The 10,974-nt window shown below is 44.2% G+C and overlaps 1 protein-coding gene across 1 annotated transcript; it reads right to left on the reverse strand.

The window, feature by feature from the left end:
- Positions 1 to 1,300: 1,300 nt before the first annotated feature.
- Positions 1,301 to 10,685, reverse strand: LOC118285861 (TLE family member 5-like). Its single transcript, XM_035609761.2, has 7 exons — positions 10,242 to 10,685; positions 7,064 to 7,161; positions 6,617 to 6,680; positions 5,998 to 6,042; positions 5,842 to 5,904; positions 5,639 to 5,713; positions 1,301 to 4,964 (listed from the first exon to the last, which is right to left on the reverse strand). The coding sequence occupies exons 1-7, from the start codon at positions 10,266 to 10,268 to the stop codon at positions 4,725 to 4,727; spliced, it is 612 nt and encodes a 203-aa protein (XP_035465654.1). The 5' UTR covers positions 10,269 to 10,685; the 3' UTR covers positions 1,301 to 4,724.
- Between the last annotated feature and the right edge of the window lie 289 nt (positions 10,686 to 10,974).

Here is a 10,974-nt window from a genome sequence, read left to right on the forward strand (position 1 = left end):
TGGGGCTGTTGGGCAACCAGGAATCACAGGACCAAAAAGAAAAGTACATTTCTGATTAATTCCGCAACACTGTCAACGTTGAAAAACCTGAGATAGTGTCAGGCAGAACTGACGAGTTTGTCAACAGTAGTATTTCCTGCTTGGAACACGTCTTGGTCACGGTGTTTAAATCAGGAACTGCAGTACTTTCTACTCCCATGCGAAGGCTGTTCACAACATGTTGCAGTGGTCATCCAGAGTAACAAGGACAGAGAGAGAGAGAGAGAGAGAGAGCTCGGTTTTAATGTTTCCATGTTGTCAACGCCACAAAAAAAAATCTCCACAGGCGACACCAAACACATTTCTACTGTTGGTGGGCGGCAGCAGAAATCGCCCAAATACTGTGATTACCTTTACGTTTGGGTTATGTGATTGGGTTTGGTGTGTTCGTTAGCTGGATTACTCAAAAGGCTATGGGCAGATTTGCATGAGAATTTGATCCAAGATGGGTCCGGACCATGGCCACGGGAGATGACTTGATTTTTTGTTGAAGGGATTAAAAAAAGATTTTTTGGAGGATTCTTCCCCATTGCGAGATAGGGGGAGAAACTAAACATGTCATATCTTTAAAGTGGGAAAACAATTTTTTGTTGCTGTTGATTATTTGTTTTTAAAATTTTGAGATCCAAAAACTTCATCATGTTTTCACAAACACACAAGAAGTAACGCGAGGGTCGGGAGGAGATGGGCACGCAGGTTTGGGGTGAAACAGAATTAAGGTCGATCCATTTATTTAAACCAGCTCATGTAGGATATTGTGAACTTGCAGTCGCTTAGTCACACATGCGGCCGACTTGGAAGTATTGACGCTGAAGTCAGGTGTCTGTCTTTTCAGCTGCTAAATGTTCACCGACCAGTTGCTAAGTGTGTCTGCTGTCGGATTTCAAAACTATTCGGGATGAGAGTGATGAGAGAAAAAAACCAGAGCCAAGGTCGTGGTTGTGCAGTGACTCACGCCCAGAGCGGTTACTAATCTGAAGGGAATTCTTTGTAGTCGTTTGTTTTCTGATTTACACCGTGACGCCCGTAATCAAATTCACTCCTCAAGACGCCGACTTGTGTCCGAGTGAACTCGAGAGTAACCGAACCTTTACAAAACAAACGATTTCACGAAGCTGCGGAGGAGTCGACGATCACGCCGGACATTTTAATCAGGCTCCCAGGTGATACATTTCAGGACTCCTCGCACTTTTTGTCCTACAGAAATGTTTGAAGTATTTCTTTCCTCCCCCCCCCACATGCAAAATAGACAAGCGACGCCTCGCAATCACATCTTTTATTTGTAAGGCACCAGAGAAGCTTCCTTACTGCTAAAAGTTTGATTCATTCTCATTAAGAGTACACAGTTGCTTGTTTACATTTTTTTTTTTTTTTTTGCCCCAGGTATTTTTAAAATGAGTTTGTGTTCTTAAACACATGAAACTGTTTTTTTTGTTTTTTTTTGTTTGCACCAAAAAAAAAAAGAAGAAAAAAAAAGGGAATAAAACATTTACAAACATAGAAAACAATGTTAAGTGTCACTGCCTACTGAGAGAATGGGAGAGAGAGAGAGAGAAAACAGGAAAAACGACATGGTATACAACATTGTGCCTCTCGTACTGTAGGCCCCGTAATGCACACGTACAACACTTACGTCTTCCATGATACACACACGTTAAAAAGCAGCTTTGAAACATACAAAAATGCTTTAAAAAATATGTATATTGATATATTCATATGTATACAAATTGGCCCTTCACAGCAAAAAACAAACACACATACCATTCATATGTCTGAGTTTTGCCACAGGAGGTTTTTTGTCTACGGAGAGCGACGTCGGCGTACAGAGCGCGGAGGACGAACTGATCCCGTTCTCGCGCTTCGTATGTCAAAGTCCAAATCTCCAGGGAGGGAAACCCTGCAGGCGGAGGGTGAAAACGAGCGCGCACCGAGCCGCGACCCCAAGTGCTTTTTAAAAAAATTAAAAATAGAGAGAGGAAAAGGTTCATGAGGCGATCTTGGAACGTGCTCAGACATTTGAAAAAAAATAATAAAATAAAATAAAATAAAAAGTTGGGTTGTCAAAGCTCTGGAGAGCGCTCACATTACGGGGGGGGGGGGGGGGGGGGATGACAAACACCTGCAGCGAGCCGGTGCTCGGCCCTGGGAGCAGGAGGACAGGATGTCAGCCTTGTGAGCCTCTTGACACTGATGAGAGAGCGCTGCTGCCCTCTGGTGTCGCATCTCCAAACGAAATACTGACTGCATTCACTGTACACCAAACCTGTATATTACGCTGCCTTTTGCAGCCATTATTCAATAAGTCAGAGGACTTCAAAGTTTTCATACTAACGATAAAGGGATTCACCGCTCGCCTCGTTGCCCCTAATCTCTGGAAGGTCCGACCTTCTCACATTGGAACTGCTCAGACCCTGGACACGTTGTTTAAGACCCACTGAGATCTTGAGTTCACCTGCTGTTGTGCAATATCTCCATCCTCAAAATATTCTCCAGATGTTTAATGTTTTCTTGCACCTTCCTGTTTTTTCATACATACATGTTTCTATATTCTTTTATTTTCAGCACTTTTGGTAAACTGCGGTTGTTTTGTTTTTTTAAACGTCCCATGTAAAATGAAGTGCAGCTTTAGAAAACCGCAGCAAATTTAAGTTCAGAAAGACGGCAAAATGTTATTCCAATTATGATCAAAGGTTGTTGATGTTGGTTTTGTATTTGACAGCTGTGACCACCTCCTCCATTTACTTTGTGCATTACCAGAAAATAATGTCCGTTATCGGCTCACTCACAAATCAAGCTGCGTTTTTTTCACAATGTGAACACACTAACCTGCTTTGGAGTGAAGAGATAATAAGCGTGTATAAATATATAATGGGATATTTTTTTTAAGACAGTCTCTCCTGGAAGGAATTCTTAATGTCACGCATTGTTATGTTAGGAAAGAAAAAGAAGAGTTGGCCAATCCCTGTGGGCGTGATTACTCCCACAGTAGTAATAAAATAAAACATTATGGACGGATTTTCATGAGGTCTCAGCCACGGTATTACAGGAATACTATACTATCAAGGTAAGAAGATAGCATTAACTTTCTGGAATTGGTATTTAGTATGGAGCTGGGACACAGATTTAGTTTGAGAATGTGCTGAATATAAAAACCAGCTTGGTTTGTGTGTGTGTGTGTGTGTGTGTGTGTGTGTGTGAATAAGGGGCACAAGAATTTGATCGCCAACACAAATTCTGGTTGAAATAACTTTGTAAAAATGTTTTTTTTTTTTTTTTTTTAAGGGAACGCATGTTAGCTGTTGCTTGCAGAGCTTCAGCCACTCACTCCCACACATTCTTCATCAAAAAAAAAAAAGAGTAAAATTGGGGACGATCCCTCACACACAAGATAGGAAAAGACAGATGCTCGATACAGTCTCAGCTCTGCTAACTTACAGAAACACAGAAGTCGTCTTGTTGGATTCGGCCATCTGGTTCTGAAGTTCAGATCCTGTTCAGGTTCGATTTAACAATGAACAAGCAAATGGGGGGAAAAGGGGCCGACGCAGAGGGGGGAGAAAAATACAAAAAGGTGCTTAAGAAAAAGAAAATTTAATTAAAAGGTTTTTTTTCTTTCTTCTTTCTAATCACATTCACTCGAGCACACACACAGACATTTAGAGACTAACTATAGCCTGTCTTTAACTTCACCAAAACAACATGCCAAAATAAAGTCAATTTTTAAAATTTTTTATTCTTGTCGTTTAAAGACGAGTCATGGTCCATTTGATGTAGCGCGTGTAGCAGCAGCAGCAGCAGCAGCAGCAGCTCGGCATATGAAGCAAATTAACCCCCCCCCCCCCAAAGTTGGGCATACTGCCATTTCTACAAACTACAGGGTTTTTGATGGAATGAAATCCCATTGATCTGGGACTGAGGTACACAGTACAAGGCAATGCATCCAGTGGTTGGTATGGAAATGAATGGTTTCGACTTCGAAGGGATTGAATGCAGAGTGACGAGTGAAATGTCCCTTTAAACATCCGACTAAGATTTAATTTGGCTCTGGTGCAGCAGCTCCTTTTCGACATTTGGGGGGGGGGGGAGAATACTGAGCTATTGTACGTCATGCGAGGACGAGAAAGGAGTTTTGAGTTAGAGCTGAGATGTTGTTTAAACTCCTTTTGGTGACTGACAGATAGGAGCCAGTAATAAAAAAAAATCAGAGGGACTTTTAAAAAAGAAGAACATTGAATTCAGATCTGATAAGAACAAGAAGAAAAACGAAAACCTGTGAGAGGCAGATCCACGTGAGGGAGACTGCTCTAAGCTTTCAGCCTCAGCGCTCTCTCTCCAAATGGGAAAACACGTATCTCGGTTAAGCCTAACAACAGTGGCTTACACTAAAAGAAAAAAAGAAAAAAAAGCATTTATTCTAAGTCTAGAAGCCTGAACTGAGTCTATTACCACTAAATAAGAACTCTCACTCTCAGCCACTCAGCAGTTTCGTTCTCTACACATTTGAAAGCTTCAACTCCGTCTTTTCTGCTTTGTCATCATCCCTGCGGTTACTCTTCTACATCAACACTCAGACAGGCAGCCAGACTTACATCAATCTCCGTTTACAGTTACAGTTTCACCCTTCTTTTTATGATACACCCCCCCCCCCCCACCACCTCCCTCCAAACCTCCTCGCACCGTCGGCACTAGTCTGACTTGTCCCCGTCTTCTCCTCTGGGTGCTCTCTCGGCGGCTTCCCGGGCCTTGTCCTCCTTCACCGCCTGGGCCTGGCCGTGGGAGTAGTTGGCCAGGATGGACGAGAGGGAGAGCAGGCCGGAGCTGGAGGAGACGGCGGGCATGCTGGGAGGGGTCAGGCCCAGGGGCAGCGGGGTCACGGGCAGGGCCAGGCCCTGGAGCTGGGGCAGGTGTTGCACCTGCAGCTGATGCTGAAAGCACACAGACAAAATGGAGTTGTCAGCTGATTAGCTCAAGCTATTCTGTGGGAGGAGCCATATTTCCAGTATTAGTTAAATTTGTGCGTTTTGAGCGCCTGAAGCGGAGACGTCTGGAAACACTCCCGGTCCCGTTTTAGTTTGAAAACTCCAAGGAAATGTTGTTGTGTGGAACTGGCAAAAAACTGAGATGTTTGCAAATGATCTCCCCACATTAACTTCCTGAATGGTTCTTATCGGCAGCGTCTCGACTACCAGAGGTAGAAGAGCAAAACGTTGTGAACTCTTACCATCGGTAACGTTATTATTATTTTCTGTAACTCAGCAACTGGCTGCAGAGGAGACAATCGGCTTCCTGTCCACACCGTTCACGCACGTGTTCAGTGAACGGTGAACAGGCGTGTTAGTATGGATTGAGACTACTAATGATACGGAGCAAAAGCGCTCGTGTGGACGGGGATAGATTTAGTTTTGAGAGGAAAACGTTGTTGTTTTTAATTATCAGGAAGTCGGTTCTTGATAAAAACTACTGAACAATCAACACTGAAGGAATGCTGAAAATGCGGAATGAAATTATAATCTTATAATCTTTACATGATATAAAAATTTTAAGAAAAGGGGGCATAATAAACTAAGAAACATGTACATATATATATAATGATGCTCACCCGTATGATAGAGTTCATCTCAGGAGGTGTGACCTGCTTTGCTCTCTCTATGGCGCCCATCACCTGCTGCTGATGCTGGAACAAAGACCCGACATGGTCACACACACAGGACTACCTGGATATTTTTTTCATTATAAAAAATGTATAGCTGGACATGATTATTTAGTCCGACACATTTGAGAAGAAAACGTCAGCGTTGTTACCTCCTGTGACAGGTAAGGCAGCACCTGAGCACAAATCCCATTCAGTCTCTTCACTATTTCAGCCTGCAAAGGAAACATTCATGTAAAAGTTTAGACGAGAAATCTACAAGAGCTGAGATCATACAAGAATTTTTTTTTATGGTGGAGGGTAATTACCTGTTTGTGCATTTCAATGTTCAGCCCGTAGGACATTTCATAGTACTGCAATAAACAGAGCGACAAAGATTATAAAAAACTGAAACATAACTTCTGTACTGTTTTATATAAGGACACATACACATACAAACTGCTGTTCTGTATTTTACACATACAGCACAGAAAGAATACGTGTACTTCAGCTTAATAAAAGAAAATGATGATGAAATATCTGCGTTTCTAGCGCCAGGCGACGCGAAAGTCGCTTCACCTGCTTGAGTTCAAATATTTGAACTCGAGCTATTTGCATGACGTAATGGCGCAAGAGCGAATTAGTGTTGAGAATGTCCCAACCTCAGATGTCCTCGTCCGAAAGAGAATTGGCGAATATTTGCGAGTTGCCTTTTTTTACTACTAAGCACAAATTACCCTGCGTCCAAACTTGCGCGAGTAATGTGATGCGAAAAGTCAACGCACAACTATAGACTCTATATGTTTAGAGGCGATAACATGTGTCACTGGAAATAGAAAACTGAAAACAGCACTGCAAACTACGTCACCAAGTATCTTGGTATATTTCACAAGATCAGATTCATCGACTAAAAAGAAAAGTGAAGAAAGGAGACCATCACAGACTTACCATGATATAGTGACGCTGCATCTCTGACTTTTCAGAGGCCAATTTATCACACTCCAACTTCAAACTGTTAAAAGAGAATATAAAGACGCATTAGAGGAAAATATTCAACTGAATGTCATCGGCTGGATTCTAAAAAGAATTGAAGTGAAGGATGCACAATATAGCCTGTGTTTTTCTACAGGACATGAAAAAAGTATAAATTTCAGATGTAAAACATGGCAATGAAAACGTTATCATATCTTAACAGAAATATTTGCTCACATAATTGTGGTATGTGCACATTTCATCGCTAATCTTTTAATGCCATCAAGTGTCACACATCTGTAAATATGGAGCTCGGAGCGTAAACATGCAAGTTCCTGTAATGATGGTGTGCGATATATTAGGACGTCCCTCGTTTTCAGCGAGAGAGTGTGTGTGTGTGTGTGTTTGTGTGTTACTGCCTACCTGTGGTATTGTGCTTGGAGGAACTGGAATTCATCCTTGATGCGGTCACAGGAGTCAGAAGTGGTGAACTTGAGAGCTTGACCGGACTGAGAGGACGCCTGCAGAAAAACAAAGAAACAACGACATGAGCAGTTTGCATTAACTCACACAGAGAACCCCTTAGTGCACTAACAAAAAAGAAAGCACAGGCTGCTCCAGCTCTATTTATCGGTGCAACTGCTGGACCGAAACTCTGTTTGACGCGGGTCATCTGATACCCCGGTTTTTGCCTGACGAAAAAACTAAACGTGTGCAACGAGAGATGAATCAGTAAGCGGGCCAGTGGTGTAAAGTTGTCTTTGTCCTGCTGCTGAGAAAGCAGATGGCATGAGTGTGTGCACTTTACACAAAAGTGTGTTTGGGTTTGTTTAGAAACAGCAGTTTGACCCCTGAGATTAACCCTTTGAGAGGATATTTAAAATGAAGGTCAGCCTGAACTCGGCCTTAATGTCCGAGCGTGTGAGTGTGACATGAGATAAAGAGGGAGGCGGAGGAGGGGCTCTCTGTGAGAATGCAAATGTCCGCAAATGTTGCGACTGACATTTTCCGTAACTTCTCCCTGCCAGCCCCCTTGTAAAAACTTCTGGAAATATGAGCCCATATGAGAACCCAACGGGAAAATCTCCGGAAGATTCACAGCGAGTGAGTGGGTGCTCTTCCCGGGCGCCACCTGGTTGTTCGTGCTGTTGTGAGCGCCTCTGATCCGGACAATCGCCTGCTGCATTCTTCAGATGTGAACAGCAAACTCCGGAAAATGTCCAGACCCAAATTACCGGACATTTTCCGGAGTTTCTGTTCGACTTGTGTGCTACACACCGGAAAAAAGGGAGATCATCTGGCAACGAGTCATCCAAACAAGCACAGATAACTTTAACAGATGTCTTTGATGCAATAATCTTCTTCCAAAAAGATAATTACTGGACCAAGTGTTGATTGAGGAATTGTGTTTACAGAAGGCCAGATTAAAGTGTGCCCATGCTGAGCATATGTGAGAGTCATTTAGAGGCGGCATTAGAAGTCTGGTTGTGTATAGACTACACTTTACAACATCAGTCCAAATCTGTAATCCAGCGTTTATCCTTTGCCCTAAACCCTCATTACTGTCTAAATAAATGGCACAAGGGCAAGAGGTTTCCAGCGGGATTATGGGATTGAATTGAGAGGATGGAGACACGCGGTTACACAGGGGTCGAATCTCTGGATCCAAAAATGCAAACTGCATCAATTTGCGGAAAAATGGACACCACTCGCTACGTCAAAGGTGAAAGTTGAGGGTGTCGTCAGGCGAAAACCCAAAACAACGGGTTACTGATGTGACCCTGGTGAAATGTGTCTCTAATCCAAGGTCCACACCTTCAAGTGTCTCGACTTGTGCGACCAACAGTCTGAAACCAAAAGATATTCAGTTTACTGGGATATTAATAATTATCGAAATTGCTGCAGATGAGTTTTCTAATGACCGACTCATTGATCAATCATTGCAGCTCGACAGATTATTGATGATGACGGTAAACAATCGTCCGCAGAATCTCTCGGAAATTGACGCGAGTCCGGATTAATGTTCTGTCTCTTACAAAAAAAGAAATAATCTTATAATTATAAGTGAACTCGTCTTGCTTGTCACCACGCCTTAGGTAGCTCTTTTATACGACCTATTTTCAGAAAGAGGAACAGCAGTCACATGTTGACAACTAACCAAGAATAAATGTGTCACTTTTAACCCGACACATCACATGTCACCCTCTGTGACCCTGTCGACAACACTAGCGGAATCGTTTGCCGTGGCGCTACGGTTAATGGTGCGTGCCATTTTGTGTGTACGTGCTTGTGCAGCGCTTGTGTTTCTCTGCTCTGGGTGCCGCTCAGTGATGTAAGTTATCGCTTTAATTTATCACCTGGTTGATAAAATGTCAGAAATTAGTGAGTAATTCCACTGACACGGTCTTAAGTGTACAAGTGGAGATACAAACGCTTTGACTTATCTCACAAATAAAGTGACCAGAACCCAGCGACACTTAGCTCATCCAGCATAAATTCACATTTGAGAAAAAGGAACGTGACGCGATGTTCCGGCATTCTTACTGTCTGAAACATGTCGGAAGTTTAAAAGTGCCTTTCAAGCCATAGTTTCAGATGGATGTCTATGTCACTGTTTTGTTTCAAAAGAGCAAAAAAAAAATAAATCTAAATGAGTCGACTAAAGCGATCAAGTGAAATGTGAGGATTTACTTTTCTTTGTTATGTGAAATAGTGTACTTGAGTATCTCCGTGTAAACGAGATCTCTGAACGTCTCCTTGGACTTTGTAAATATGCTATCGGCATTTTTCCCCGTCTACTTTGTGCTTCTTTGCCAAGAAACAATTAACTGACCACTCTCCGGCCATCCACTTTTGTTGGGAGTGTTTGCAAGTGCTGATTCACTTAAGCCCCCCCCCCCCCCCACAGTTTATTATTCAACAGCTCTTCTTTGTAAAAGTCATTTTCTTCACTGGCAGCAACTTATCGATGCAGTTAATTTGACTTCAGCGGGTCGTGGCTTCTTGAGACTGTTATAATAACCATATTGACCCATTTCATTAGGGCCCTTGGAGGAGCTGCGACTGGTCTCAGTTTCTTCTATATTCCACCATTACGGGGCAGTTTCGACGCTGGCAAACGCGAGTCGAAACGTTTGCGGCCGCATTTGAATTCCCTCGGCCGGTTCCTTCGGAGACGATGTCAAACTGTGTCCACGGAAGCGTGGTTGCTCCGTGGGGACGCAGCCAGGGCAGAACAATACACTCACGTAGCCCTCGCTGATTCGACCAATCAACTTCCAGCTAGCTGTTCGGAGTCCGGCTAGCTAACGGCGCACTGTTTGCGAAGCCGGATTTTTTTTATTTTATTTTTTTTTTTTTAAAAAGAGGCAGTTTTAACGACAACGCAGCTGGCCAGGTTTACGTTAACGTCTTCCAGCCGACGCCTCTCTTTCAGTTGCGACGGTACAGCGCGTCGCGAGACGGCTGTGGCGCTGACAGCGACTGCCTGCAGCCAGCGGTGCTAGTGTCAGCTGTCGGCGGCTAGCTTAGCCGCTAGCTCGAGCCCTGCTGCGGTCGCCTCGGTTTCCCGACCGGGGACACGTTGAACTCGTCCACTTACCGAGTGCCTTGATTGAGGAAACATCATGTCAGCAGTTGTGTGTCGCCGCGTTGCCCTGCGATCTCGATCGAATCACCAGGCTAGCCGGCTAAGCTAACAGGGTCCCCCGGACGATATTAGATGATCGGAGACGCTGTTCGCACTTTGTACTCGGTCATCGTTTACAATATCGTTAGCTAACGTCAAAGCAGCCGGGGCCGTGGACCTCGTTCCGGTCGTAGCGGTCACTGACGCCGCGGCCTCCGAGGATGAGCGGCGCTAACGACAAAATTAAAAAAAACGGGTCCTCAAAGGAGCGTCGGGGTTTTTTCTTCTTCTTCGTCTTCTTTGGAATAACGTGAACGTTACGCCTCCCCGGGGAAACCCTGGATGTTGACACATGAGCCCCCGACTCTCCTCTGCTTTGAAGAGAAGAGCAGCATCGCCCGGAAAACAAACCGAGCGGCGGAGGAGCGGGCGCCCCCGTGTGGCACAGGGCTGAACTGACCCGCTCACCGCCACCAGGGCCGGACACAGAGAGGCCGGGCCCGGCTAGAACTGACCCAGGACCCCGGGCCCACACGAACCTCCCACTCACTCATTCTGATTCATTTTTTTGGCACGTGTATGTGTGATTGACACATTTGCACTAAAGTATAAGACAATGGGCCCATTGGCACACACACGTAAAGCCCCCCCCCACCCCTTGCCCTTCCTACATGTGTCATTCCAGAATGCAGCTGGTCATTTTGCA

This window comes from Scophthalmus maximus, chromosome 15 (assembly GCF_022379125.1).
Source record: "Scophthalmus maximus strain ysfricsl-2021 chromosome 15, ASM2237912v1, whole genome shotgun sequence".
Classification (NCBI taxonomy): Eukaryota; Metazoa; Chordata; class Actinopteri; order Pleuronectiformes; family Scophthalmidae; genus Scophthalmus; species Scophthalmus maximus.